Source organism: Crocodylus siamensis, chromosome 1, assembly GCF_052110815.1.
Source record: "Crocodylus siamensis isolate JL-2025a chromosome 1, ASM5211081v1, whole genome shotgun sequence".
NCBI lineage: Eukaryota > Metazoa > Chordata > Crocodylia > Crocodylidae > Crocodylus > Crocodylus siamensis.
The window spans coordinates 156648050-156675674 of record NC_143395.1 but is presented as its reverse complement, the minus strand read 5'-3'; the positions used below and the strand labels follow the sequence as shown (position 1 = coordinate 156675674).

Sequence of the window (27625 nt, the reverse complement as noted above, 5' to 3'; positions counted from 1 at the left end):
GTCTTGCCAGGGCAGCGCCCTGGCCCTGGGCAAAGGGGTACTTGCCTGCCCTGGTGTAGGGGGAGGAGGAAGGGGTGGGTGGCTCTGATAAGTGGGTTCACTTATAGTCGCTCTGCGCCTGTTCTCCGCGGGCACTGCGGGACCACCAGCTGCCTCATTTTTGGGCTGTCTATGAGACTGGGGTTCAAGCCTAAGGAATTTGACTTCCTAAAAACTATTCTCCAGCCTTGCATGGGGGGGAGATCTTTCATTCCCTCTGAGAACAGAGGCATTTTCTGGTTGGTTTTGGTGGGGGAGTTACCCCCCCCCATGTTGAACAGGTCTGTTTCTTCTTACTACACTTCTCTAGGCTTTACACCTTCACTGTCTGCTCTCCAGCTAGCCAGCCTGGTGAACTCTCCCTTTGTGCATTCCTCTAGCCATCCTTGAAAGGAGACTAGCAGAGCTAACAGTTTCCCTCCTCTTTTTTTTTTAATCCCAGCATGGATGCTTTGGGACTTCTTGGTGACAAAGAGAAAGCTGAGCCCTTTCTTTGTTTGCCGTGTGTGTGTATGTGTACCCCTCCTGAGCACTTTGGAGGGGAGTCACTCAGAAATGTGTCCCTGGCATTGGTGGGAAGCTTACAATTTCATTTGTATTTTTGTGAAGCTTAGAATAGGGGAAAAGGTAAAAACTGATGCGCTAATTGCTAATTATCAAGAAACCTTTTAATACCGCAGTTAAATTTAGCAGATTGTTTAATCTAGTAGTCCGCAACATATGATGCCCTGTAGGCAATAACAAGTAGTCTGCCTTGGACAGTATCATATTTAACTCTCCCTGTTAAACCTCAGTTTTAGTTAAAACTTCCTGTGGCTAGTGACAACAACATCAGAAGATTTCACAGTCAGTGCCCATGCCTCATGGTTTAACATGTGGCAAATGGGGTTATTATTATTATTTTTATAGCCTCCATACCCTCCATGATTTGGAGCACAGGGCTTTGTCACAACTATGAGGAGGGGACCTCTAACCTTGCTGTACATGGAATTCCTTTTAATTCATGATCCATTGTGTGTTACTGATTAAACACTAATTCTCTAAGTTGCCTGGTATGTACCTAGAGTATACACTAATTGGCACCACTGTGTACTCCATCTGCTTGAAGTCTAGGGAATAGTTTTTATACTTAAAAACCAAACCAACAACCCACACATTTGAGGAAAGGAGCCCTTAACATGGAGGGAAAGCAGTGTCAAATAGAGAATTAAGAAAAGTGTGATTGTCTGGAACCTATTTTACCTCCAAAGAAGCGTTGACTTAGGTCTTCCAGTGTTCACTCTTATTAGTTATCTGCTCTGCTAGCATGCTCAGCATTGTGAAAGTTTGGAACAAGTTATAGCTTTTGCTTCTAGGAGTCTGCAATTTAGCTTCTTTTTTTTTAACTTTCATTTACTGTAAATCTATAAATCTATCTGATACCTGAGGTGACTAACATAATTGACCAACATTTTCTTGCCACCACTTTAGTATGTCCTTGTGTGATGCAATGGAAAGGGTGAATAAAGGCTTAAAGTTTTGAAGGGATTGTTGGAGGTTGGGGATATGTACATGGATATGTGTACATTGCTGAACACAAGTTGTCTCTTACCTGATTTATAGCCCACAACACCGACCATCCACACAGATGAAAACCTGGTGTGGGTTCAATGTACCCAAATAATTTACCTGACTAGGGTCCCGTGTTAAAACCAAGTTGCAGTTCTAATTCGAGCTGAAGTTTCCTCACTCTTGGCAGTAAGGGATGTAAATGGAGAGAGAGACATAGTTAGCCGTGTTAGTCTGAAGTCAAACAGAAGGCGGGGTAGACTTGCACCTTTTATAGACTAACCAAAGTAGATGTATATAACAAATGCTTTTGTGAGCTGACGCTTTAGAGCAGATGTATCAAACGTAAGACTCACAGACTGGATCTGGCACACTGAGCCCTGACATCTGGCCCCTGGTGTGCCCCTGGGTCTGCTTGTGTGGGGCACAGCACATGGCCATGGTGTGGGGCCGATCCACGGGCCACAGCAGGCCCATCTGATCCCTTGGTTGCGCCCGGCCCAGGTATGGGGTGCAGCCCAGGCTGTGGGTGTATGTGGTCAGTCCTGCTGCCCCCAGGTATGCAGTGGAGCTGGGGTGGTGCAGCAGTGGCCTGACTTGCTTTCCAGCAGCTCCAGCGGTAGCGGCTCCTTCCAACTGCTGCTGCTGGACCCTCCCTTCCACATACCTGCTCCAGTGGCTCCTCCAGTTGGTCTGGAACCCATGCTGCATGCAGCGTGGATCCCACAACAGCCAGAATAGGCACCATGTGTCCCAGTCTGTCCAGAGCAGCAACTGCGCTGCATGTGACACCTGTTCTGTCAGCTCCGGGACTGCACTGCATGTGGTGCATGTTCTAGCCAGTCCAGGACCTGCTCTGCATGCGGTGCTTGTGAGCACTATGTGCAGCACAGGTCCCAGACTAGCTGGAGCAGATGCCATGTACAGTACACATCACAAAGCAGACACCACATATGGCACAGTCTAGCTGGGGTGGGCACTATGTGCAGTGCAGCTACTGCTCCTATTGGGCTGCACCACACACAATACCCATTCCAGTTGCTTCAGGATCCACACTGCATGTGGCATAGGTCCCAGACTGGCTGGAGCAGCTGCTGAACCAGGTGTGCTGGGAGGGAATGGGGGAACAGGTCTGTGGGCCTGATCTGGCCTGCCAAGGGGTTTTGTCCAGCCTAAAACTGTTCCCTTGGTCCTTCCTGGCCCAGATATGGGATGCAGCCCAGGCTGTGGGGCCATGCGACTGGTCCTGCTGCCCCCAGACATGTAGTGGGGCTGGGGAGGCACAGGTGCAGCTTGATTCGCACGTGGCAATGGCTTCTTCATGCTGCTGCTGCTGCTGGACCCAGTCGCACTGCCCAGGCACCCTGGCCCGTCTGCACCACAACCACTGCCATGGGCAGAGCCCACGCAGGCAGGGCTCATGGCTAGGAGGATGGGATGAGGCCATGGGCAGGCAGAGAGCAGTGTCCAGGAGCAGGATGGGTGGGGCTGAGTTCATGGAGTGGTGACAGCACGCAGCTGGGATCTGGGGCAGAGCCATGATTGGCTGCCCATGTGTCCCTGTGACAGGTGCTGGCCCCATGGGCAGGGACATGCAGAGAGCTGATCACATCTTGGCTCTGGCCCCACCCGCCTGTTCTGCTCTTGGATGCCACTCCCTGCTTGCCCATGGCCCCATCCCATGTACCTGACTGTGTACCCTGTCTATGCAAGTCCTGCTGGTCTCCATGGAGACCCTGGGATCATGGGATGGTGACAGTGCAGGACTGGGGCTGGGGGCAAAGCCTTGATCCACTCCCCACATGCTCCTGCCTCTGGAACTGGTGCCTGCCGCAGAAGTGTGCAGAGAGTGGATTGCAGCTCTGCCCTGGGCTCCAGTCCCGGCCCTGCACTGTCACGACCCTGCGATTCCAGCCCTGACCCTGGCTGCTTGCTCCGTTCCCAGATACCACTCCCCAGCCGCCCGCAGCCGAGCCATCTAGCTGAGCACTGAGTAGAGCTGAGCCTCTTGGGGAGTTTTGGTGAGCTGCTGCAGGATGGGGGAGTGCAGACCCAGCCTGTAACAGCTCCCCAAAACTCCCTAAGTGGCCCTCAGGCCCGGTCTAGAAGATGCAAATCCACCCTACCTGATGTAAATGAAATCAATGGAGAGTGATAGTTCTTCAGTGTGCTTCCCATAATTCCCTGGAAGATGGGTAGCTTAATCTGCACCTGAGATAACTAGCTTAGCAAGAATCCAAGAATATCTCAGCACACAGACCCATGTGATATGCCTCTTATATGGATAAACAGGATGACACATTAACACAAGTAGGCTTTGTAGTAAGAATGCTTATTTAGACCTAGGCAGTAGTTATCTTGTTTAACTATAATGAAGACATTTAATACCAAGAATAATCAAAAGGCCATGGAAGCTGTCTAGAAGCCATAGCATAGGATGGATAAATGAGGTGCACAGAGTTGAGTACTACAGTAACTAAACTATTTCTGTTGCCCAAGGTAGCCTGGGTAAGTTCAGACTGCAACACAGTGGGTGCGTCTACACAAGACGCTATGGATTGTGGGGCACGAACTGCACAGTAGAGGCAGAAACGACATGTGGTACCAGAACTGTGCAGTACTGGCAGTTACTGCAGTCATTTAGTACTTGATTTAGCAAGTACTAAATGACTGCCTAGTAACAACTTATATGGGCTCAATCTTCTGACTATTTTCAGATCTATCACATGTTCAGTGTTTAAGCCCATCTCCTCACACATATTCGTTCTGTTTCCAGTTCAAACTCAGTTTAGCTTAAAAAATGCCACCTCAGTTTTTCTTTTTCTTCCTCCTCTTGGCAACAGATGATGGTAAATTCATCATCCTCCCTGACACAAGCAGCCTTGCAGCAGTGAAGTCATGTTTATGAGGTTGTTGGTTGTAGCACACAACCACCACCAGACTCTCTCTATGCCTGAAAAAGGGTGTTTGTGCCTGAAAGCTTGGAGTGAACAATTTTTCCAACTATGTAGTTGGTCTAATAAAAGATATCATGTCTACCCAAAGAACCTTGTCATGGTTATGAAAATTGTGTATACCATGCTATAAGTGTGTATGATACTTTTCTTTCTGAGGACAAAGATGGGGTGAAAACTGGCTCCACTGAAGTTGGGGACAAAAGCCTACCCTGATTTCAGTGAGGCAAAGATTTCACTTGAGTTTCTGCATCATGTATAGTTTGGGTCATAGTCAAATTTTCTTTTCTCAGCCAGTACCTATGATTTTGCTGAATCCTATTCTTTAAAATGATGCTAAAGCCTTGCCTTCCCTTGTGTCCTGCCCCTCTCCCCCCCCCCCCGGCCAGTCTTGTGCCTATTACTAATATCCTGGTTATTCCACCTTGACTCATTTTACACCCCTCTAGCACATCCAGAATGCTACTAGTAAAAAAAAGAAAAAACTTTCTCTTCCTCTGCTGTATCTCAACTGTCATGCCCCTTCTCTTAGCTCCCATGTGTGGTTTTAACTTTCTGATCTTGCCTCTGAGGTTCTGTGACACCAGTCCTACTCACATCTCCATTCTTGTGTCTTTCTCTCGTTTGGTCTGTTCTCCTCAAACTTACTGTTTATGTTGTGACAGAAGTAACAACAGAAATGTTTTAGACAGCTTTGTACAGCTGGCCCTTTGAAGGGTGTCAAACACACATGTCCTTTGAAGTACTCTGGAAGAGGACCTCTTGAAATGAATTCCTCTCTGAAGCATTTAATTTTTGTTGCATGTGCACAGGGACAGGAGACCTCAAGGTCCTCCAAAATCCCCCAGTGCTCCATTCACCTTCCTCTCTCTCCTACTTCACAAGGGAGGTAAAATGGGGTGGATAGTCTGGCAGGTTTACTGGCAATCTGCTAAACTGCCCAACAGCTGGGTCTTGCTGCTAGTCCTGCTGCTGTCACCAGGATGCACTTTCCAGCCCAATCCCCACCACCTCCTTCATTCTGGTAAGAGGAGAGAGGAGAGGTTCAAGGGCTTAGGACTGGAATCCCAGTTCCAGGGGCTGGGGAGCCACTGCACAACACCACAGGCTGCCTGCACTCTTTTGCCAGACCCTTGCTGACTTCCACTGGGGCTCTCTAACAGTTTTACTTTTAAGGAAGATTCAGCATTGTGGAGGTTTCCCAGGTGAGAGAAACAATGCTCTTGATGAGTTGGCAGCAGGGGAATAGGCAGCCAGGGGAAAAAATGGAGACTGTGAGTGCCTATTCCAGGGCTAGTTGCTCTGCAGTGGTATGGTAGAGCAGCCCCTTGCTACAGGCAACCAGGGCGCTGCTTAAGCAGTCAGAGCAGCAGTTGCAAACTGTCCAGGAGCCAGCCCTCAGGACCTAACTATAAACCCCTGCAGGTGACCTCCTACATGGTGACCCCTTATGCTTGTCACCACTCTGCCTTCCCTGTCAGAGTCATGCATCCACCCTGCCACTGGAGCCAGCCTCTCCAGCTCCTAGTCTCCACTAAGTCTTTGGTCTGGGGAGAGGAGAAGAACAGGGGCTGAGAATCAAGTATCCCAGTGGCAGGGCATCCTTGTTGCTACTGCTGTCTCCCATCCCACAAGACTTTCTGCTCTGGCAAGAGACATTCTCTGCTCCCTATAGTGCCCCATGGCTGGAGAGGTATGGCTGCATGTAGTCATAGCAGTTTTGAAGTCTTCCAGCCAGAGGGTGCAGCAGCATTTCTTGTATGTCCTGTGGCTGAAATGTTCTCTTCTGCAGCATTTTCAAGTCTCTTATACTTGGGAACCTTTCAGCAGTTACTTTTGTCCACACACTTCATTGTTCCTTTGGTATCCTTTCATTCTCTGTGCTTGTCTTCTCCTCTACAGTCCACTGGTGTTGAATAGTTACCTTAAAAATGTGCACCAGTTGATTGTTGTTTGTTCTTTACTATCCTCCCTTAAAATCCAGTTCTGTATGAAGCCTACCAACAAACTTCCATAGACCTTACTTTAAAAATAGCTAATAATAATACACTCCGAAAACCACAAGAAATGCACAAAATAAGTCAGTGGTCCCAACACATCCTCCATAACATGATGGCAGAGAAGAAAAGTAACAGGAACCGGCTGCGTGCCATGAACAGGAATCTTTTTCCTTTCATCCAGCAGTCTTTTTTTGATATAGTATCCAATTAAGGCTACCATCTATCCTTAATTAGTCTATGGAGTATAGAGGATACTATCTATCCTCTATAGTCTATATGGGGCAAGTCGGCTCTGTGCAGAGTTGATTAGCTTGGCAAAGCCTTGTGCTAACACAGCTCGACTCCATTCAGTTTTGAATCTAATGCTTGCAAAACTTGACATGCCTTGGATATTTCAGCATGTTACTGCCGTGTTGTATGAATTTGATTGTATAAGCCACTACATTCACAGTTAGTATGGAGCACTTCTGCATGGTACTGTATTGTGCTATGTAGAGACATGCAAAGAATTTCCTTGGGCATAGGAGCAATGGATATTCTTCATGCAGAGAGGCTGAAGATTTGGGTCTGGAATATTAATTTAAGCTCCAAAATGCTAGGGACTTTATCGATGTATCTATTTGCCAGATCACCTATAGACTAATATTCCTATCCTAACCTATTTAAATTTTCTTTTAAGACAAACAGACAGTATTGTGTCAAGTTTAGTCCATAAAACCAGCTTTTACTACCCTTAATGACAACAGCCATTCACTGAAATAAAAGTAAGTTCTTATGGAGACAGGTTAACAAATGTTTCCTACAGTGTTTGCAAACCAAATCAAGTATATGCTGGAGTAGAGAGCCTACAAATGAAATAATTCATTGGTTTTCACCATTAAACTTAGCAAAATTAAGGTAAACAAGAAAGATAGTTCAGCAAAAATAACCCCTGTTCTCTTTGCTTATTACAGTTTTAATAACTTGATGAGGTCTTTGTAATAAAGATACAGAAATATTATTTTCTATAAACGATTCCTAGCTACTAATTTTCAAGTGTCTCTTTGGAAACTTGTACAGAATTAGCCTAATGTACACAGTGAGTTTTTGTGTTTCTGTAAATGGTTGCTTTCTGCCACATGATACTGTACTTCTGGATAAAGCAGATAAGCCATGCTTTAGCTTTCCTTTGAGCAAAGACTCTAATCTGACAATTTTACACAGGCTTGCAAGGAGACTTGGGGGTAGCCACGTATACCAGTGGCTGGCAATGTCTTCCAACAGCAGGCCAGAACGGCTCAGCTCAGGTCTGACACAGGCCACCATTAGGACCTGGCTGCCCACTTCTCCCTGTCACCTGGCCATGGCATGGCAAGGGCAAAGCTCTTGGCTGTCAAATGCTACTAGGTCCAATGGTTCTGTGGGCCAGATTCAGCCAATGCGCCATAGGTTGCTGACCGTTTACGTATACAGTACTGGAGTTTGTTCTCTGAGTCTCCTTGTTCAAGGAGGGATATGCAACTTTCCACATTCAGGAAAGTTCTGAAGATTTAAAAAAAAAAAGAATGGCATAGGTGTGCTGGGTATTTTTCTGAAGTTTTTTGGCTAAAAATTATATTAGGTACGTTATCCACAGTCATGCACTCAAAAAATGGAAGGGCTCATTGCCATTTTATGTTTTTATTTATTTTATTGTTGCAAGCCTTTTGCTTTGCCACCTTGCAATGGCTAACTCAGGAGAAAGCTGCATGCTGTGTCTGGCTTCAGGTGAGGAAGGTTATCACTTTGGCTTTATGGAACCAACCAGCATGCTTTTTTGCACTCAGACTGGCCACCAAAGGCAAGAGAGGATAAGTGTGAACATGTCTGGCTACTGACTAGTCTAAAAAACAATTTTTACAATATGATAGTATAATATAGTTATACCAGCGTGACCTTCAATGTGATGAATTTGTACTGGTATAATAGCTACAATAATAATAGCTACTTCTATTTAACTTATAGCAGCACCTGTATTAGAATAAGCACTCTAATGAATACCAGCATAATTGTCTTTGCTAGTGTGGTAAAGTACCACTTAATACCTGCATAGTCAAAGTTGCATTATGTTCCAGGGGAGAGACAAGGAACAGCCTGCTACCACAACCAGATGGCTTAGGAAGCTTTGGAGAAAGGAGGGAGGCAAGGTAATGACTTCCAAGAACTTTTCTTCCCTGTAGTATGAGTGCATTTTCAGGATAGGAGCAGATATGCAGCCTCCCCCCTCCTCTTCAATTCCTTTCTACTGTTCTTTGCCCTGCTCACATCCTGGAATGTCAACCTAACAATACAGGGGCCTACTGGTAAGCTCTACTTAGGTGAGTAGAGCTGCATTTGGAACACTAGACCTAAATCTTGTTCACTGGGAGATTCTTGACGGTCTTTACCAACATCAAAAAGACCACACTTCCCTTTGATAAGACACAAAGTTTTAATGGTGACAGGAAAGGAAAGAATGCAAAGATAAGTGCTGGAAACTGTCATTTTCAGAGAAAGTACAGAAAGAAGACGGAAACTGCCAGTTCCAGTGAGTGATGTTTGTCTGCTTCTTCCAAGTGCTGGAACAAATTAGTAAGGTCTCGAAATAAAGAGTTTACTACACTGTAAACAGAAAGTTTGAGATGCATCTAAAGACACCAGGTAGCTTGAATATTTGGACAAAGTCCAGCGCTATAAAAAATGTTTAGAGAACTTTAAGAAGTGCTCAGATGAGTATGTGGAAGGGTTTTCTGGCTAAAGAAAAGTAACTTTAACTGACACCCAGATTATTAGAAAAGGAAGATACAGAAGTTAAAAACTGCTGGATGAAAAACTGGACTGAAGGATTTTGCGTCAATTAAACTGAACAACATTCACAGGAAAGGGAGAGGTAGCTGCTTAAGCAAAATCTTTTTTAAATACAAGTCTGATTTAGTGCCTTTCATCCCAAAATGTTAAAATACAAATTAAGACCTACCCCCAAGAAGTAAATATTGTTACATATTTTTAAATAGGTCAACTAAGGAGTTGGAGAGTGTCATGTCTGAGGTTGCAGAGCTAGGAATAGAACCCACAACTTTTGTCTTCCTACTAACTGCTAGGTTGCTCTCTCTCATGAGCCTTTGTAGACGACAGCTATACTAGGAAAATTGGGAGAGAATTTACTGGTGGAAGACTAGTAGTTTTTTATAAGATTTCTCTGTGTGTGTGCAGGTATTACCACATGCAGTTTTTAAATGTTGATTACTGTGTTGTTTAAACATGCTTCATGTTGGATTAGACAAGGTAGACAAATTCATTGACTATTCATTGAGAAAGTCATTGACTCCATGGCTTGTCACCCATCAGCAAAGATCTTAACTTTGCTAGTAAAGACTTAGGTTTGATTGCTACTAATGTACTGTTCTTCAGTTATTTCAGGAAATAATGCTTTACATCATACTACCATGCATCATACCTCTGCTTCTGGCTCTTATTAAAATTCAGTGTTACGTTCATGTTTCACTTATCTTCCTTCTGGAACAAAATATTATTTTTGCAATAAATAAGGTTCCGTTTGTTTTTACTTTGATTTATTTTTCCCCAATGCTGTTACATCTATAGGGCAATCATTCTTGCTAATGTCAGTGTAAATGATGCACTACCAAAAACAACTTGTGTTGCAATTGACTCAGTAAGTATCTTGCTTAGTGTCAAACAAATGTGAAGGCTCTGGAGAAAACAGCCAGCTCTTTTTGTGTAAAAAGTAACCAAATAAACATAGTTAAGACACATGGTTGAAGGCTCATATCTTGTTCAAAGAAAAGCTGTTTTCACAGCCTGCATGGAGATCATGATTGTGCTGTACCTGAAAAATTCTTGCATTTCAACCCTATGATAGACTTCTGGAAGGATTACCATAGTAGCCTCTAAAATAGTGCCGTTTCTTACAGCAACACCAAGTCCTACCAAATGTCTTTGAAAAATACTAACCAAACTACAAATCTAGTTGGCCTGGTTTTTAGAGGCCAAACATAGTCTATGTTGAATATTTAGTGGTAGATTGATTATATGGATTTAATTTTTTAATTCTTAACCTGAAAACATCTTAGATATCAGAGAATTTGGTGTTCCAATATACATTTGTGTGTAAAAGTAGAAAAAAAAAGAATCCTTGAATTTTTTACCCACATTTGGCAAGTTTCCCACATCTACTTTTTTCCTATGTATCTGAGGGGGTTTTTTTCTCCAACAGCTTTGGTTTAACACTTAAAAACAAGTCACTCATATTCTTAATTTGGGAATTTATGTCTTTAAAATGGTATTTGAGAAAAGCATGTAATGCTTAACTTCAAATTCCACTGATCTTCAATAGGGCTTAATCTTATGGTTGAATGTTTTATGGATACGGGATAGCCTGATCTACAAGCTTTCCTATGAGAACAGTTTCCTCAGTTTCAGTGGTTTAATTGGCTAATATAGAAGTCTTGCTCATTATTCTTATTTCTGCTATTTAAGCACTCTGAGAGAGAACCTGCTCCTGGACCCACTGAAATTGGTAAGATGGTGCACATCTGAAAGCACAGTTTTGTGTGTGTCATATTTGCCATTTCATCTCAGGTTCAGGCTCCTCGAGGAAAAACATGGCTGGCTGTTAAGACTGTATTAGTTTCTGTTCTTTGATTAACTGGTGGTTTGTTATGCTCTTATGCATGTTGGTAGTATCTTCTTATCACAAAGCATGATTGTAGCTTTTGATAATTCTGCATAAAATATTAAAGAATTAAAAATCTGAGTTTAAAAAGGGAGAACATTCCCTACCACTTCTTGTCCTAGCAGTTCTGTTTTTATTTCTGCCCTTCTTCAGTTAGTATCTTAGCTCACATCGGGTTGCATTAAGTCAAGAGGGCCCCAGAAGCTAAATAGCTTCTGAAAGCTGCTGCTGTGTATGCTGTCCTTTCCTGAAGAAAGCAGGAAGTAATGAGGGGAATCAGAGAAATAATATATAAATTAATTACAAATCCTAGAGATTCAAATGGGGTTGGAGTTGTCCCAGAGTGAGAATTTCTGAAAGTTTCTTTTCACTTATTGTGCAGGTCTCTAGTTCCTTCTCTACACTTGCCTGGCTAAAGAGCCCTTATTGTGGGGTTCATGTTACAAAACCTTATCTAGAGTTGTGTTGACTTCTCAGAGAAGTGGGAGTTGGGCATATTTGCACAAATTGGTAAAGACAGGAGGGATTCTGATAATGTTGCCTATTCTTTCACCCAAGATTTTGTGGCCCTTTCTAACTGCAGAGATACAAGATGCAAACCTTTAAGACATACATATGCACCACAGCAAACATACAACCTAGTCTGTTTTCTGAGGTTGCGGCAGGTGGAACAAATCAATAAACAAATGGGTCTGAGTTGGCTTCAACAAGGAAGAAACATCTAAAGTCTAGATTTTGGCCATCTGTAACAACAAAACTCTACACATTTAACCATTTAATATTATGTCAGATGAAAGCTGCTTGAGTCCAATCATTATGCCTTATAAACTAGTACTAAATAACAGAACCAGTGATTGGGACGGCAGAGGGATGCTAAGGCAAGATAGCACAAAATGCCGTACACTCACAGATCACGATGAGAGCTTATCACTGCCTCATTTGAGGATGATTATTTTTGTGATGCCTAGTAACTCTTATTTCTTGCTCCCCTCTCCTACTTCCACCACTCAGAGCAGTGATTCTCACCCAGCGACCCAGCTACCACAAGATCTTGTCCAGGAGGTGCTTCAAGAGAAGGAACAGCTGTAACTACTGTGCATCTCTTTACTGGGTGTGGACAATAGGAGAGTAGACTACAGGCTGGGAGGCTCTGAGAAAAAATTCATGTGGCTTTGCTGGCCTCTGTCTTCAACCTTCCGGGGGAAAAAAGCCAAGGAGCTGCTTTTATGCATTAAGAGTGCAGGGTGGGGATGGTAACAGCAAAGGAGCCATGGAGGAGAAGTGAGAGAGGGGGTGGATGGGATCTGGCATTAAATGACTAAGCAGAGGCTGGCTTCTCTTTCTTCACAAACCCCAGATGCAGTAGCCTGGCTTGGAGCCTCAGCTGGCTGTGCACACACCTGCAATGTATTGCTAAACTGATCATTTGGGAGTAAACAGCAAGACCGTTCATAAAATCTGGTTTTATCGTTAAAACCGTTGTAATTTGCCAGCTACAGATTTGCATTTATTTGCATGTTTCTCTTGTTCTGTCACAGACACTGGTTAGTGTGGCATGTAAGCAGGGGTGAGGTTTGAGTGTCCTAACACAACAGTCACTTGCTGTGCCTACACTGAGATTATTAAAAAAGTGTCAGGGCACGCATTTAAAAAACACAAGCTTTTCATCACAGATGTAGATGTACCCTGAGTGTGATTATGCATTTGTGATGATTGCTATTTTCTGTTTTGGCTGGCAAGACACGGTGTAACCACAAGTAGCTTTTGTTTGAAAAGTTGAGCACACGCACATGTAAGAGAGAGAGAGAGTAATTTTGCAACAGCAGTTGTGGCTTATCTAACAACTGCCCTAGAGCAAGTTGTTAGAGTCTGCCTGTTGTAATCAATCATTTTGTGATAACTTTGCTACACACTACCTGCTTGTAAGGTCCCAGACCTTGCAGCCTAATGTACAACTAAAGGAGATGCAGCTGTTTTACTTCGCCAAAAGTATCACGTAAGACATTTCTGAGCATCTTGCCTTTATTCGCACAGAGTTTAAGAGTGTGTGCTCCACTTGGCTGTAATATGGACAGCTGGTCATTTGGATAGGTGTCCTAGCAGCTGTTTTCTCTCCTCTGACCAAGGAACATTGAGAGAATGCAGTTTCAGCACCTAGTCTGAACAGAAACTTGCAGCAGAACTCATGTGGTTGAAGAAGGGCATCTAGCTCATTTGAGTCTGTTTTTGTCCTATATGGTTTTGATGATCTTTTGTTAGTCTGAGCACAGATTAAATGGAAGATATTACTACTAAGAGTAATGGTTTCCTCTTCCAGTAGTATGTAGAGACACTTGCTGAGTAGCCACAAAAATTACAGTTACAGGGTTGCTAGGAAAGGAAGGAAAGAAAGGGTAATACACGGAAGCCAGCAACTTCTTGCTAGTTGATTCCTCTTTTCATTATAGCAGCTAGATGATTCAAGGATTGCTCAGCTTTCTCTCCTCTCAGTATTTTTTTTTCTTTTGCTACATGTCCCTAAGTATAAATATTGCATGTTTTCTTTCACCTTTTAAATAGCGATTCATTTTAGATATATAAGGGTATCTTCCAAGTATATGGAAAATATTACGAGTCTTAGAAATATGCACAGTTCAACAGACATTAACTCTCATGTGAACCTTTGGATTTGTTCCAACCTGAAACACTGTTATGCAATTGGTACTCTTCAGTATACCAATTCTTTTAGTGCAGTGTAAAATTCCAGGGAAGCATCTAAGTTGTTAGCAGAAGCTTATATCTGTTTAAGTATGAATGTGTGTTTGTATTGTTTTAACACTGAATTTGAATATGGTCTTAAATGTTGGCCCTTAGACTATTTGTAAAGAAAATATGATTTCTGCTGAAACTGATATAGGGATTTCTCAAGTACCTATAGAATAATTTCCAATATTCCCATTGAGACAAAACCAGGATTGATAGACGTATGTTAGATTTCTATAACTTAAAATCGTATGTGGTATGCTAATAACTTACAGTGGATACCACAAGGTTCTTTTGCAACGTTGAATAGATAGGAGTGCTTTGCATGGTAACGATTGGGAAGGAAGTCTGTCCACGAGGCAGTTTAGCGGTAAGATGAAGTCTGCACTGTGAAGATCTTTCAGAAGCCTTGAGCTACTGACAATGCAAAAGTTCATGGCAAATGAGGAAACGGAAGCAAAATTTTCCTTGCTTAATTGTTTCTTTTCTTATTTTTTTTTCCTAGCAAAAGTAATATAATTTTTACTTCTGTTAATGAGGCTTTCAGGGAGTTTGAACAAAATAACCTTGCCAGGAACATCACAGCTTCAAAAAGAAAGGGTTGAAACTTAAACCAAAGCTCTCAATAAAGAAAGTTATGCTGTGCTTCTCTGTAGTACTTCAGTGACCTGGCTTGTTATGTTATCTTAGTTTCTAGAAACTGAGACCTACACATCAAAACTTGGCAGTATTCTGTATAGTTTTGTTTCTTTTTAACTCCTGGTAAGTGTTTAGTCATCAGGCTGACTGTGCTGACTTCTCCGATTTTTAAATCCTCAACCTTAGTATAGGTTCTGTAATATGGAAAATATCTACCTCTGGAAGAGAACTGTTTTCAAATCGGAATGGGGCAAATTGGCTACTTAAGCCAAACATTTAAATCACAGGGAGTAATAAGGTAAAGAAACTGACCTCTCTTCTGAGCTTTCCTGCCTCTGGTAAAGAGGATTTACAAGCATAGGTCTGAGAGGAGCTTTTCAAACTTTTCTATCTCACACAACTCTACAAGCTGTGCATTCTTTAATTTAATAAACACTAAATGACTGACTCTAATCTCTTTCCCTCACTGATATAATTCCACTCAATTACAACGAAACTTGAATCACAATGTAATGCTTTAAAACTTCTTGGGAGAATACTGGCATATATTTTTCTATTCCAGGAAGCCTCCAGGAGAGAACGGGTAGATTTTAGATAGTATTTAAACAACAAAACAAAACAAAAAGGTTTCTGGGTTGCCAAACAAAAGCAGCCAAGGAATAAGGAGAATACTTCATAGGTCCAATTCTCATTCATGCTAAAATTTATAGTAACAATCCAGCCTTGCCTCTCTGTGTATTGTCTGCCTTAAGTGGCTAAAATAGCTTGTGTTGGGAATTTTGATGACTCTGCACCCACTTAGCCCTTGCTCCCCAGCCTCCTCCCCCATAAGAAATTCTTATTTTACCAGAAAGCCAGCAGTCTCAGTGATCATTACGAAAAATCCCTTTTCTTTTTGACGCCTGATGTAGCAATGCAACATGATGTAACTCTACATTGTAGAACAAATTTTCAAAGATCTTGCATGATGGAGCCCTGCTAAAGACAAGGCAAATCTAGTTTTGTCTTTTAACAACATGTTGAAGCCAGCATGAAAGAACTTTTGCATTTCTAAGGCTCAACATGAAGACTGACATCTAGTTAACCACTGAGAAATGTTAGTTTAACATTACAGTAAAAACAATTATAGGCCAAACTTTAAAGCTAACTTCAAGCTGTGAAAGTAAGCTTGCTAAAGCTGTTGCAGTCAAACAGAACGGCTTTTAATTTATTTACACAAAGTATTTTCCACAGGATATATCCCAGTTCAGTGTGACAACTTGTTTATCATGGGTTCCTGACCAAGGACTGAATATAATACAAAATTAAAGATACTGCCTAAAAAAAAAAATCCTTCCATGCATCTTCTCCTCCTTTTCTGTCTCTGTGGTCGGGCTTTTAGATGAGAAGCTCTTTAGCTTAGAGCAGTAGTTTTCAAACTGTCCCATGGCACCTTGGGATCTGCAGTATGTCGTCAGGAGTTCTGCAAGGAGATTGGGGGTAATGGGAGTGGGCCAGGAGGTGGTGCACCACCATTGCCAGGCCAGGTCTTTCTGGCTCCATGTCAACCCACGGCATAGGGTTGGGATTTTGCAGCAGAAGAAGTGATATAGAAAGGGTTCCATGACTTTAGTAAGTTTGAAAACCATTGGCCTAGAAAACATCTCATTCATGTAGGGAAGAACACTGAATTCAGTATTATTAACTTGACAATGCCAGACACAGTAAGAGGGCGTAAGACAGTGTTGAGTGATGGTATGTGTTTGTTTTTCTGCATGTATACTGGAAGCATTTTATCCATACAGCCCTACCAGTAAAATGTTCCCAATGTATATTCCTCTTATTCACTGCAAAGTTTTGTTCTTACCAGTTAACTTTTATTCCCCAGACCTTCAGAACTGAGCAAAACAATCTATACCAGTAAAAGTGTAGTTTAACAGTGCCTGGAATTTTTCTGGCTTATCTACTTGGATCCAGGATCACACACCTGACTGCTGTGCCTATGCACAGAATTGTGCCAGGATACATGTAACCACATACAAACCCTCATCCAAGCTATGTGTTTCTTATTTTGAAAGCGTCCAGAGTCGAGTACTGTACCTGAATTGGAGAGAGTAGTAGCCTGCCAAGTGACTGTTATTTACCATAGTCCTATATTTTGCCTTAATAAACTGGAGTCATTTTAGTCAAGGCATGGGCGAATCTGGATGCATGATAACAGAAATCTGAAATAAGTTTCTGTGGAATTTCTTTCTCACTACTCCTGTTAAAATAAAACCATCACCTTGGTGCTCTTAACATGCATCCTGCCGCTGTTGACTTTGGAAACTTGCCTTCCCTTCCCCTCTCATGTTTGGAACGCTATGTAACAAGAGTTGACTAGGAAGAGCTGTCAAAAGACTTTGTTGGTTGATATATTAATTAAAGTATTTCCACGGTACTTAACCAGGTAAGTTTAAAGGTACTATATCTGGATACTGAAGGTGGCATTCCATTCTTCTCTAGACATGTAGATTATAAATTTGATCATCCTCATGGTTGTATAAGTCCCAAAAATGCCACTCACAGTTTGACAGTCATCCTGCATGCATAGTCCTAAGCATTTAAGCTACATGCTCAGATATAAAATGCAATGTGTGCATAGGTGGCATCTTTGAAACTTAGACAACCGCAACCAAACCTGGTAGTCTAGGCCAGGGGTGACCAACCTGTGGCATGAGCATCACAAGCAGCATGGGCAGACGCTGTATGGCATGCAGCAGATTGGGGTGGGGACAGGCAGCACAGTGAAGATAAGGCAGGAAGCAGAAGGCAGAGCAGCAGATCAGGCAGGGAGCACAAGGAAGGAAGAAGAATGCAGAGCAGCAGATAAGGTAGGGCACAGGGCTAGGAATAGAAAGCAGAGCAGCACATTGTGCAGGGGAAGGGGATTAGAGTAGCACTTGGGGAGGGTATGTGGCTACTTTGTAGCACACCTGCCACACAAGTTGGACCCCACTGGCAGTGCCAGCTTCTAGAGCCTGCAGCATGACACATGCCTGTGTTTTGTAGTTGAAGAAGTTACTTGATAAAATTGTTATCGCCTTCCTGTCTGTGTTTTAGCAGGTCAAATGATCATATTTTTGTTTAGCTGCACAAATGCTGCAATGCTGTAGAAAAGGAGCAGGGTTTTATTTTTTCATATGCATACTCTGCAGAATTGGGTGGCTATTATTTTTGTGTCCTCTTTCTGACATGGTCAGTGGACATACAGTCCCCAGACCCTACCTCTGCTTTAAAAATAAAAAAAAAAAAAGCCGGGGGGGGGAGGGGGAGGGAAGAGAGAAAAAAATCATTGTGGTTTGTGGGTTTTTGTTCGTTTTTTTTTTTTCCCCAGGTTCTTTTTGGCTTGTTCTGTTGTAGGTTTTGGGTTGGCAGACATTAGACAAACTATCATCTTTTGTACTTGAAAACTGAATAGATTCTCACTGAAAATTGCTATGCCTATGTTAGCTTCTACCTTCAAACTGTATCTCTTTGTTTGTAAATACAACATGGGAGAGAGAACACTAATTAATACATCTGGACAGTAAGACCTTGAATATAATTCACAAATTTGATGTTCAGAATTAAAGGCTTTGCAGTTATATCAAATCTACTCTTCAGTTTTGCTTCCTTTTTGCAGCCACATGTTGCCTCCATGCTCTATACCCCTTCTGCATAATACCAGTTGGTAAAATGATCTAGTAAAATGAACTTTTGGCTAGCAGCTCAGAGCTTCTGAGGCATTACCTAAGCAAGAAAGTTCACCACTTTAATGATATTATTTCCTTTAAAAAATAATATTCATTATTTCTTTTTAGTTAAATTGGTACAAACTCAAATGACTTCCATAATTTTGATTTCAAAATTTTGATTTGTATTTTGATTTGGTTTAAGAATATTTGAAATAAGTTACTCTCAAACTGAAATAATCTTCTCAGCTACATTTGTGTCTGACTTCTAAATCAATTTAAATCATACCTGTTGTTACCACTGTGCAATTGTCTCATTTAGGTAGTCTGGGTCAGAGTCACTGACTTGTGTGGGCTTGAACAAGTCACTTGACCTTTCTACCTTCATTTCCTTATCTGTAAAATGGGGCCAGCAGCATTTACTAAAGTTGCCTGAAAGGGGTGGTGGTTAACTGTTACACACCATGTTTGTACTGTGATATGACAACACTGGTATCTAATCTTCCAGTGGTTCTTCCCAGCTCCTTGTGTTGTCTCAGCTGAAACAATCCTTCTTCCTATAAAAGATAGATGTGCCAAAAGCATGTCTACACTGGCCTGTTCAAAAGTTAATCTGAGTTAAGTGAAGATGTGAAATTCAGTATATTAAACCCTTTTTGAATGTGCTCTTTCCAAAATGAAGTGACCTTAGTACTCCTGTGCTTTAACTTCAGAATTAAGCAAACTTGGGTCACTTACTTCCGCAAAAGAACAACCGCAGAGTGGTTCACTATATTTTCACTACTGTGTTTAACCTCCTGTTTCATTTGTCTTTAATTTTCAGTCTTCATGTAAGATTGTCTTTGAGGAAATAGCTTTATTTGCTTGTTAATCACAAAAACAAGGGAATGACGCTTGGAGCCCTGCATGACTATTCAGAGTGTTCACTTCTGAAACTGTTCTGCTCTGATGTTAAAAAAAAGGGGCGGTAGCTTTCTCAGATACTTTTTTAAGTGGGAGCTAGTATCTCTACAAAAAGAAAAAATGAGGAGAAGAAATTGCTCACACCGCCTGACAAACCTTGTAGTCATTGCATTCTAACAAGCCAATAGCCTACAGAAAGGTGTTAGCCTTTTAAGCCTTGCAAGCAGGTGAGATGGGGGAATTCAGTGCTAATTGAAGGAACTTTTGATTTACCTGTGCGTGGAATTTACAAGTTGGTACATTTCAGTTTTCAATACTGTAAGGACAGAACAGTTCCAGTGAACTAAGGCTCACAATTCAGCAGGTTATTGTTTAACTCTGCAGGCAACCACAAAAGGAAATCACCTCTTTGGTCTCTTTCCATTAATATCCCACGCTTTTTTGTTTGTTCTATGAGTTATGACTTTACAGGAAAATTTAAACTGTCCATAATGTATTTCACGTAAACACAGGTCTTATGCAGCACATGCTGTGAAAATACTGTTAGGCCTCCAAGAGATTAATATACAAACAGCACAGCCCTCTTTCTCAGGAGGGACCGTAATGCTTATTTGTATTGCCGAGTGGTAATCGAGCTCTGTTTCAGTTACCTCTTTCAACTTCATTTCCCTTTCTGTGCTGCATTTCTGACCTTCCTTTATATTTAAATCATGTCATTATTGGATGTGCACTTTAACCTACAGATATTCTAAAATTTAGGAGTTTATTTTAAAGGTAGACTTCCTTCGCTCTCCTGTTTCATAAAGCAGTCATTCTTACTGAGTTCCTTCCCCAGATGATATTGGACTGCCTTGTGAAGGATCCCAAATGAGATGATCTGCTAACAGAAATGGGTGGCAGAACAGGTGTGCTCAGGCACTGCAACCCTGTAGTAAGTGAATCCTCTGGTTGAGGGAGCCTAAACCTGCCTGTTTCATGGGATTGAAAGGAAAGTAAACCTATTGAAACGTACAGAATTGGAACACAGGCAGGAAATACACATTTTCTTTTTTGGTGGAGGAGAAAATCTGTTCCTAAGTCCCCCCTTTTTTCATATCGCTGATTAAGCCATTGACCAATCTGACACTTGGAACTTGCCTTGCAACTCCTTGAAATTGCGAGGCTTCTAAAAATATGGGTGACTTAGAGTACTGCTATATTTCCTACCATAGCCTCATGGTTATTTGATGCAAAAATAAGAGTAAAAACAATTACTGAAGTGTAATCTTCCTGAGAGAAACAACAGAATTGTGCAGTCGGTGTACATGCTGAAACAGCAACACGTATGCCTGAAATTTGGCATAGCTATTTCTTATCTAGGTGGCCAAATACTGTGCTTCCTTTTGGGATGCATTCATCCGGTATGACAGTGGTTAAAGGTGCTCATCCATCTTGTTTAGTTCACCGAGCCAGGCATCAATGAAGGCAAATGTGTTTTGTTTTTTCTTTCTAAAAGCATGCAATTGAGGCTAAGAGTTTTGCTTGGTCTATGAAATGGAGGGCAGGAATTTTTAATCATAGTCTGCAGGATATTGTTGAAAATAACTCAAACTCTTTTGTGACATAAATTTTCATGAGGGCATTTGTCCCCCCCACCTTCCTGCTCTTAATAATTGCTGCAGATTTTGAATGAATTCTTAGGAAAGCTAAAATTAATGGTAGTATTCAAGCTAGAACTAGGCCGATTGCAACAGGCTCTCACTAAGATCTTGTTTAAGATGACATTTTTAACTGTTTTCCTGTTGACTGAAAACAGATCTCAAAACGTTTATAAACTCAAAATATAATGTGTTTATAAAGGAATCTCTCATAATAGAGATAACGATGAAAGACATCCGTTTCTTTGTTTTCTTTAAAATAAAGATCTTGTAAGTCCCTTGGACAGAAATACAAATGGTTATGGTTGTACTGTAATGCTGTGTGAATTTCTTTGTTTCTTCCCCCTTTATCAACACAGCTATTTGCATAGCAATATGCCTAGGCAGTTGTTTCATTCTTTGGCCTTTTTTTCCCCTGAGGTCATGAGAACACATTATTTGTGAGGGAGAGCCCCTGCATACTTCTGAAACACGCTCAGGGAAAGGTACACTTATTGGATATTCCTATATGAATTCTGCACAAAGAACCTGCTCTTTGTTCCACAGAATATTAGAAAACAGTAGTATTTAGCAGGGGCTTGTAGCATATCTGTCATTGAGAGCTTCAGATGTGGAATGACTTCTTAGGTACATCACCATCATCTTACTGTGGTATTTCTGCTTTGAACACCTTTGTAAAACTGCTATTAAATGATTGTCCAGGCACAAAAGCCTGTTTCCCTTCCATTTGTAACTGATCAAGATAGCACTGTATTTGCTCCTGAAGTGGGCAGAGAGCATATAGTTGTTCTGGGTGAAGAGAACTCTTCAGAACAGATTTAGGGAATGCCTCCAGTGACAAACCTGAGTTGGGGGGACCTTTGTTTGTGCTAATGCATTGGGTCTGTTCAGGCATGTCCAGCTAACCATGGCTGTGTTTGCAGGACCAGAGATTACATTGATCAATTAGTAACATTTAGAACGCATGCTGTGTGTGCTTGAAGGTGTAGCAGGGAATTATAGAAAGTTGGGGGTGGAAAGGAATTCAGGAGGTCACCTAGTCTAACCCCCTGCTCAAAACAGAACCATCCCTAGTTGGATCACCCCATCTAAGGCTTTGTCTACTGGGTCTTAAAAAAACTCCAAGTGTGGAGATTCCACAAACTCTCTGGGTACCCATTTCAGTGCTTTACTACTCTCCTAGTAAGGAATTTTTTCCTAATATTGAACCTAAACTTCCCCTGCTGCAACTTGAGACCGTTGCTCTATGTTCTGTCATCTACCACTACTAAGAACAGTCTAGTTCCATCTTCTTTGGAATCACCCTGCAGGTAGTTGAAGGCTGATATCAAATCCCCTCTGTCTTTTCTTCTGCAGACTAAATAAACCCAGTTTCCTCATCTTCTCCTTAAGGTATGTGTCTCAGCCCTCTAACCATTTTCGTTGCCCTCTGCTGGACTCTCTCCAATTTGTCCACATCCTTTCTGTAAGGGGTGGGGGGCAAAACTGAACACAGTACTCCCAAATGTGGCCTCACCAATGCGAATAGAGCAGAACAATCACTTCCCTTGATCTGCTGGCAATGCTTCTACTAATGCAGCCTAGTACAGGGGTCAGCAACCCCGGCACATGCGCCTAGCATGGCACACAAGGCCATTTTGCTCAGCACACCACCACCAGCCCAAGCTCTAAGCAGCTGCTGCCAGCCATGGAGCCCAGGCTGCTCCCAGCAGGTGGCTGGGAGGCTGCAAGCCCTGCTGCAAGCAGACAGGGCTCCGTGGGCCAGCTGCAGTCAGGAGGCTGCAAATAGCTGCTCCGGGCTCTGGCATGTTGGCACTCCAGCACCTTCCAAAGTAGACATTGTGGGTTTTTCAGCACTCTGGCCAAAAAACATTGCCTACCCCTGGCCTAGTATGTCATTAGCCTTCTTTGCACCAAGGGCATGCTGTTGGCTCATTCTGCTTATTGTCCACTGTAACCCCAGGTCCTTTTCTGCAGAGCTGCTGCTTAGCCAGTCAGTCCACAGCCTGTAGCAGTGCATGGGATTCTTTCATCCTAAGTGCCCACCTTTGTACTTGTTCTTGTTGAACCTCATAAGCTTTCTTTTGGCCCAATCCTCCAATTTGTTTAGGTCTCTCTGAATCCTAGCCCTACCCTCCAGCGTATCTACTACTCCCCCCAGCTTGGTGTCATCCGCAAACTTGCTGAAGGTGCACTCTATCCCATTTTCCAGGTCATTGATGAAGATACTGAACAAAACCAGCCCCAGGACCGAGCCTTGGGGCACTCCACTTGACACCAGCTGCAAGCCATTGATTACTACCCTCTGAGCCTGATGATCCAGCCATTTTTCTGTCCATCTTACAGATCATCAACCCATCCTTCCTTAGCTTGCTTGTGAAAGTGTTGTGGGAGACGATGTCAAAAGCCTCTCCCCATATCCACAGAGCAGTCACTTCCTCATAGAAGGCAATCCGGTTGGTCAGGCATAACTTTCCCTTAGTGACTCCATGCTGACTGTTCCTAATCACCTTCTTCTTCTCCAAGTGCTTACAAATGGATTCCTTGAGGATCTGCTCCATAATTCTTCCAGGGACTGAGGTGAGGCTGACTGGTCTGTAGTTCCCTGGGTCCTCCTTCTTTCCTTTCTTAAAGATGGGCACTATTTATGTGCCCATTTTGCAATCATCTGGGACCTCTCCCAGTTGCTGTGAGTTTTCCAAGATAATGGCCAGGAGCTCTGCAGTCACATTGACCAACTTCCTGAGCACCCTCAGGTGCATTGCATCTGGCTTCACAGACTTTCAGACATCCAATTTTTCTGAATAGTCCCTAATCTTTTCTTCCACCATGGTTGGCTGCTCACCTCCTCCCCAAACTGTGCTGCCCGGTGCAGTAGTCTGAGAGCTGAACTTGCCTGTGAAGACTAAAGTGAAAAAGACATTGAGCACTTCAGCCTTTTCTGCATCCCTTGTCACCAGGTTGCCTCTCCCATTCAGTAAGGGACCTACACTTTTCCTGACCTTCCTCTTGCTGCTGACATACTTATAGAAATCCTTCTTCTTACCTTTCATGTCCCTTGCTAGCTGCAACTCCAGTTGGGCTTTGGTCTTCCTGATTTCATCTCAGCATGCCTGAACAATACTCTGTTATACTCCTCCCTAGTTGTTTGTCCAAGTTTCCACTTCTTGTAAGCTTGCTTTTTGTGTTTTAGCTTAATGAAGAGTTTCCTGCTAAGCCAAGCTGGTCTTCTGGCATACTTGCCAGTCTTCCTGAACATCAGGATGGTTTGTTTCTGTGTCCTCAATAAGGTTTCTTTAAAACACAACCAGCTCTCCTAGACTCCTCCCCCCACACTCCACCCTACTCCACTAGAGCCTCCCAAGGGATCCTACCCATCAGTTCCCTGAGTGAGTCCAAGTCTGTTTTTCTAAATCCAGGGTCCTTGCTCTGCTGCTCTTTATCCTTCCCTTCCTCAGGATCCTGGACTCAATCATCTCATGGTTGCTGCTGCCCAGCTTGCCATCCACTACTACATTCCCCACCAATTCTTCCCTGTTTGTAAGAAGTAAGTCAAGAAGAGCATGGCCTCTAGTTGGCCTCTCCAGTACTTGTCCCAGGAAGCTGTCCCCCAACACTGTCCAGAAACTTCCTGGATTGCCTGTGCCCTGATTGCCCTCTCAGCAGATGTAAGGGTGATTGAAATCCCCCAATGAGAACCAGGGCTGGTGATCAGGAAACTTCAGCTAGCTGGTATATGAAGTACTAATGCATAGAATTTGGTATAAGGTGTTCAGATATGTGGAGGATAGAACAATGCATGGCTACATCCAGCTTGATCAAATGTTCATGTGCCATAGAATAATATGAATGAACTGTACTAAAGCATCTCTTTAAATTATTTGTAAGTTGGAGTGATGCCAGGTAAGTGATATAAACAAGTAAAGCCAACCTACCCACAATTTCTGTTATCAGTTCTCTGTCTATAGAAGGCTTTCAGTGAGCTTTCTCAAACTATACTTTACAAATTCAGGACCAGTTGGTTTTGAAACGAATGGCAAAACCTCTGTTGGCTTTAAAGGCACCTTTCAAAATACTGATACAGTTTCTGAAACCTCCTTCTCTACTTTGGCTGGTCCACTGACAGACAAATCCTACACTAGGACCTGGAGGACAGAAGTTGCATGAAGTGGACAAATGGATGAGTTGTATCTTGCCTGAACCTGCTTCTTGTTGTGGGAAGACAAGATTAAGCCAAGTCAGTTGGATTTTCATTGTATGGACATACGTGTTAATCTTCCTGTTGGAAATGAACAGTTCCATGTGAAAGAGCCTCTTTGGGGGTATTGTCCTTTGCTTAATGAGTCTGTGGTGGGAGTTTGGTTTACAATCCTCTACTGGGATTCTTTTTCCCAGATGGTGACGTTTCCAATGTTTTAAAGCTAATGGAAAGAGAGGGCCAAAAGGGTTAAGCCAGGGAAGAGTCTCATTGTCCACCCACCCCCCTTTTTTGGTACAGTCCCACAGGAGAGGATTCTCTTGTCAGTGACAACTATTTCCCAGGATATTTTCCATTTCTTTTAAAACTCCCAGTCCTTGTTCTCTACACCAAAGGACAAAAACTGAAGAGAAAAAAAAAGAGAGAATGCACTTGCATCTTGGGAAGACTCCTGTCCTTGGGCAGACTCGCTGTTGCTCAACTGTAACTTTCCATGTGGTAATTGGAAATACTACAAAATTCTGGGAAACTTTGGTTCCCAGAGTGGTAGTGAAAAGGGCTTGAAGCAGCCAGACCTGGTGGTGTCACTTAAGCTGTGTAGTTTTGTTTTGTTTTTGGGGGGAGGTTGCTTTTGACTTTTTTTTTTAATGGGGAAGCTGAATAAGGCTTTTGAAGAGAGAGTTTTGAATACTTACCAGCAGTACAGAGGGATGGAGTGCCTTCCAAGAGATTCACATCCCTCAAACTGCTGTGTCCAAATAAACACTTCTGTTTCAAGGAGCAGCTGGTGGCATGATCTATGAAGATGATTAATGCACAAGTATCTCTCTTGGATAGGGTTGGCTTTACTCTTTAATATGCAGACTGTGCTGTTTCTGTACCTAAAATAGCCCCAGTAGAAATGCCAGTGACTTGTAATCCTCACCTTTCCCACATCTATGCACTTTCTCCCTTGTATCCAGCATCTAATTTTGATTGTAAGCTCTTCAAGGCAGGGAGTTGTCTCTTAAGCACTGTCTGTGCATGCCACAGGGAGTAATCTTTTTGGTCAAATTGAAAACTAGCTCTTCATGTTCCTTCTGGCAATTGGGATGAGCCGCTTGGGGCTTCTCTAGATACAGTTATTTTGGAATAGTTCCACTTCAAATTCACACCCTACCTTCATTGCAGAATAATGTTTGTATGTTTAAAAAAAACCAACCCAAAACAGCAGCAGCTTTTGAGAGAACATTTATCCTTTCATGCCATCTAACATGCCTTTACCTCAGCTTAATTTTCCTGAGTTCCACCATATAGTGATGTCCCACAAGACTTCAGAAAAGAAAAGATTTTAGGTAAAATTTTCAAAATTTCTAGAGATGGAGTTGGCAACATTTTGCAGTGAAGGTGTGGAAGGGGAGCACTTCAACGGGGCTTAGCTCTGAGTTCAAACTGCTTCCAACCCGGACTGCAGAGCTGTCACAGGAGCAGAGCCCCCACTCCCCTCCCTAGCCCCTCCACTGACAAAACACCACAGAAGCCCCCTGGTTCCGCAGGCTGGATAAAATGGCTCTGTGGACCACGTGTGGCCTGTGGGCCACACACAAGTTGCCAGTTCTTTTTTGACAATTGTCATCCTCATATCTATATAGATAGCAGCCTAGAAATCTGTCCTGCTTTTCCAGGGATTCAGGAGGGAAAGACTTTTCTGACCCAATAGACTTTCCTACTCAACTGTTCTGTACCACACCATGAATCATCTATGTTTTTCTGTGAAATGCTTTTGGGTGCAGAGGGTCTTACAGAGATGAGGAGAAAAAAAACAATGTATAGTTTATGGGGGGAAGAAGTTGTTGTAAGGAGGAATTCAAAAAGCAGAAACTGTTCTCAATGTTGAACATATGTAGCTTTCTCCATCTGTAACTCTGGCAGCTAGGATGAGAGAGTTGTTTGCTTAATTTGTGAACCAGAGAGATTTGCAGTGAAGACAGTGGTTAGAAGCAGCAGCTTCTTAATCCAATGATCTTTTGCTACAGCATCACAGTTGTTAGTTTCTGACTAAGGGTTTGAGCCAAATAAACTTCTCTAGCAGGGAAGAGATGATCAGTGTTGTGAACAAATATCTGTAATAAATAGGAAGGTTTGTTTCCTCTTATCTGTAAGCTGCTCATTTGTTTCATTGTCAGACATTTACAATTTAACCGTATTTGGTGATTCTGAAAAATACGATCTATCAATCAGCTCCATGTCAGAACAAGTTGTGCTCTTCAAGGCAGGCTTGTAACTTATTAACCCAAAATGGCTTATATTGGTCAGTCTAATGAAAACTTTGTTTCTTTTTTAAAGAAAGTACAATGATGTTGGCTTGGAAAGTGCATGCTTTCCCATGGCTTTTGTTTATTGCCTATACAAGCAAATCAAAAGATTCAGTGTAAGCTTGGCCCCGAAGCTCTTGCTCACAATAAATTTAACTTTTCCACAGATAGTGTTTAAGGGCATTTTTGCATGTGTTTTGGGACGTGGCGCCTGGAGCTTTAATTAGTGAGCTGTGCAAATTAAAAGCATCCACACGTCATGTGCATCAGCATCCCTGTGCTGAAAAAA

At 42.5% G+C, this 27625-nt stretch overlaps 1 protein-coding gene across 2 annotated transcripts in view; it reads left to right on the top strand.

Moving 5' to 3' along the window:
- Nucleotides 1–27625, top strand: part of KCNK5 (potassium two pore domain channel subfamily K member 5) — a 52012-nt gene that overhangs the window by 839 nt on the left and 23548 nt on the right. The window contains exon 2 of one of the 2 annotated variants that reach the window (XM_090046699.1): nucleotides 8635–8706. The exons of the other annotated variant lie outside the window; for it this stretch is intronic. Within the exon in view, the coding sequence (XP_089902825.1) occupies nucleotides 8635–8706 (72 nt within the window). The remainder of the gene's footprint in view (nucleotides 1–8634; nucleotides 8707–27625) is intronic. 2 annotated transcript variants of the gene reach the window in all.